This window comes from Emys orbicularis, chromosome 12 (genome assembly GCF_028017835.1).
Source record: "Emys orbicularis isolate rEmyOrb1 chromosome 12, rEmyOrb1.hap1, whole genome shotgun sequence".
NCBI lineage: Eukaryota > Metazoa > Chordata > Testudines > Emydidae > Emys > Emys orbicularis.
The window spans coordinates 36,391,222-36,394,382 of NC_088694.1; the positions used below are offsets into that span (position 1 = coordinate 36,391,222).

A 3,161-nucleotide genomic window follows, 5' to 3' on the forward strand; every position below is an offset into this window, starting at 1 on the left:
ATTAAAGGATGCTGCTGGTACACCCCCTGTGAAAGACAACTTCTGAGAGAAGATGAAATCCACTCCTTGGTAAAGGGTCTATACAAAGGCTACAGGCCACTTCTTTTACACTTCACTGCTGAAAACAGAGCCTCGGTGGGGAAATGAGTGACACATATGTGTTAGGTAGATACTCCGCACTGTGGGGAAATTTACGATTTCCAACCCCCTGCTACTCCCATTGATTTCAGTGGGTAATAAATCGAGTTGAGTTCAGTAGGAACTGGATGGGTTCTGCCCCATTATCTCACATTTCCCCAGGAAGATCTAGGGTCCATCCATCCCAGGGTCAGGGATTGCTTGGCCCTGCTGCCCTTATTTGTACAGATAGCTCTTCCTGACAGCTGGGGTCCCGTTGTATTTAACAGACCTGCTCTAGTGGGTAAGAGCTGTCTGTACAAGCTGTGGTTCACAGTATCATACAACGAGATGAGTTCCCATTATCTTGACTTTATTGCAATGTGCAATAACTACATACAAAATAGATTGCTATTTGTTATGAAATTCATAGCCTCACTAGTAGATTTCCTCAGGGCCTCCTTCACCTCTCTGTTTCTCAGGCTGTAGATGAGTGGATTGGCCAGGGGAGTCAGGACTGTGTAGAAGAGAGAGAACACTTTGTACAGGTCTCTCAGTGTGTCCGTGTCTGGTAGCAGATAGACAATGATCAGGGTCCCATAGAAGATGGTCACCACTATGAGGTGAGAGGAGCAGGTGGAAAAGGCCTTTTGCCTGCCAGCGGTGGAAGGGATTCTGTGGATGGTGGCGATAATGCACACATAGGATGCCGGGGTTAATAGAAAGGGAGGCAGTGTCAATATGGAGGTGAACAGGAAGATCACAAGAGCCATCAGGTGGGTGTCACTGCAGGACAGTTTTACTAACGGGGTGTAATCACAAAAGAAATGGTCAATTTCATTGGGGCCACAATAAATAATTTGTGATATCCAACATGTTGTGATGGTGCAAGCCACAAACCCACTTACCCAAGACCCAGCTGCCAGGCGGAAGCAGACGCTGTTGTTCATAAGGGCTGCATAATACAGAGGTTTGCATATCGCTAAATACCGATCGTAAGACATCGCTGATAAGAGGCAACATTCCACAGATACCATAGAACCAAAGAAATACAGTTGTGTGATGCACTCAATGAATGAAATTGTCCTGTCCCCAGTCAGGAGACCAGCCAGCATCCTGGGCAGGATGGTGGAGCTGTAGCAGGTCTCCAAGCAGGACAAGTTCCCTAGGAAGAGGTACATGGGGGTGTGGAGGTGCTGATCAGCCACAACTAGCACAATGATAAGTATGTTCCCAGCCATGGTCATAATGTAGATCACCAGGAACAGCAGGAACAGAGGGATCTGCAGTTCATGGAGATTCCCGAATCCCAGTAGGATGAATTCTGTGATTGACGTTTGATTTCTCCAGTCTCCAGTCCCTTTCTCCAAGTCTGCCATGGGCTCTATCAAGAAATTTAATTAAAAATATATAAGCTATGGAATACAACATGAAAAAGGCAATTTGGGGTTTTGTGGTATCATTGTAATTTTGTTGATGGTTATGCAGTCATGGATGAGTTTTTCAGCATCTCTGCTTTTCTAGGCATCTGACTTTTGACTTGCCAATACCATGAACATAGATGCTGCAACCCCAACCCTCTAGCTGGGCTGGTACCTCAATTATCCACCATTATGCTGTCTCCTTCCATGTAGTTTAATGCCATGGGTGAAATCTAGGAGTCAAGAAAGCAGGGTTCTATTCCTGAAATAGTGTGACCTTGAGAAAGCCATGTAGTTCTGTACCTCAGTTTTCATAGCTGTAAAATGAGGACAAAAGTGGCATGTCATCTACTAAAAAACATAAATACTTAACATCTTCGGAGTGCTCTGAGACCATTGACAGCTTTCTGTACATACTCACGGGTAAAGCCCAACACACCTTGTCACACATAGAACTGATTTTTATACCTATGTCAGTAAACAGCAGTATACAAGTGTTTAGTTAAGCATTGCAATATTCATTTTAGTGCTCGCTTTTTCCTTCTTCAGATCTGCGAAAAAATATATTTGTTGCACTCACCTCAAACTATAAACTCATGTGCGATACGATTTCTTTTATCTTCTGTAACTGAGAAAGCGCTCTGAGAAACAAATTAATGAATATGAAGAGGTAGATAGATACTCAGATAAGCCAGAAAAAGTGTGTGTGTGTTGGGGGGTGGGCAGTGAGGAATGTTTGAAATGACTTGCCTCCTAACTTTACCTAACATTAATCTAGAGGACTGTTTATGCAGTGAGCAAATGCGGAGACACAAATCCACATAAATCTTCACAGATACCAGCCACCTCCATTCTGACTAGTCCTGAATAAGTCCAGGGTGTTCTACAATCTAAAACTGCCTGGTCAGGGAAAGTCTCATAGAAAGACAATGTTTCTACTATGTTATTCACTACAGTGGTTGCTCAAAAACTCCCAACAGAACATTTACACTATAATTCCTAAGACCAAATGTTTTGGGTTGACAAGGTTCTAAATCCCCAAATTTAAAAACCAAACTGAAAATTATTCAACCAAAATATGATTTTTAAATAGTTTTGGGGGGGTGGTTTTCCAATGAAATTCAGAAATTTTTAAGCGAAATCGGACACATCTTGTGAAAATTATTGTCTCCTTGAAAACCAAATTCTTCATCAAATAAATGCTGATAGATTTTTTTCTACCAGCTCTAATAGGTACTATAATGTAAGGGGAAAATCCTTATTAGACGGAAGCAAAATGGCATGAACATACATAATTTTACATTATCTTTTACCTTCTGGAAATCTAAGAAGAGAGTTTGTCTTTCCTTCAAAACTGGTATAAGAAAAACGTGGGATCGCTGAGGTGACCTCTTTAAGCAACCTTTCAGAGACCCAGGATACAGGTTCTACAGTCTGCCTCTGATCCCCAAATTCTTCCTACAAGCCATTCCCCAACACAAATTCTTATCACTGGCCTGGCAGAGTTGGCTTGGATCTGTTACTAAAAGGCAAATGTATGCCCTCGTTCATTATATGAGAGAGAAAAAATCTCCCTGGAGAATAATGCTGATGAGAATTTTCAAATGCTGTGAAGGCAGAATT

General features: G+C 42.1%; 1 protein-coding gene across 1 annotated transcript; it reads right to left on the reverse strand.

Moving 5' to 3' along the window:
• Nucleotides 1–509: 509 nt before the first annotated feature.
• LOC135887122 (olfactory receptor 10A4-like) lies at nt 510–1,496 on the reverse strand. Its single transcript, XM_065414899.1, has one exon. It carries the CDS (start codon nt 1,494–1,496, stop codon nt 510–512), a length of 987 nt encoding a protein of 328 aa, XP_065270971.1.
• Nucleotides 1,497–3,161: the final 1,665 nt, after the last annotated feature.

What these genes read in the sequence shown, in the direction of transcription:
- LOC135887122 (XM_065414899.1), bottom strand. Translation starts at nt 1,496, where the DNA reads ATGGCAGACTTGGAGAAAGGGACTGGAGACTGGAGAAATCAAACGTCA.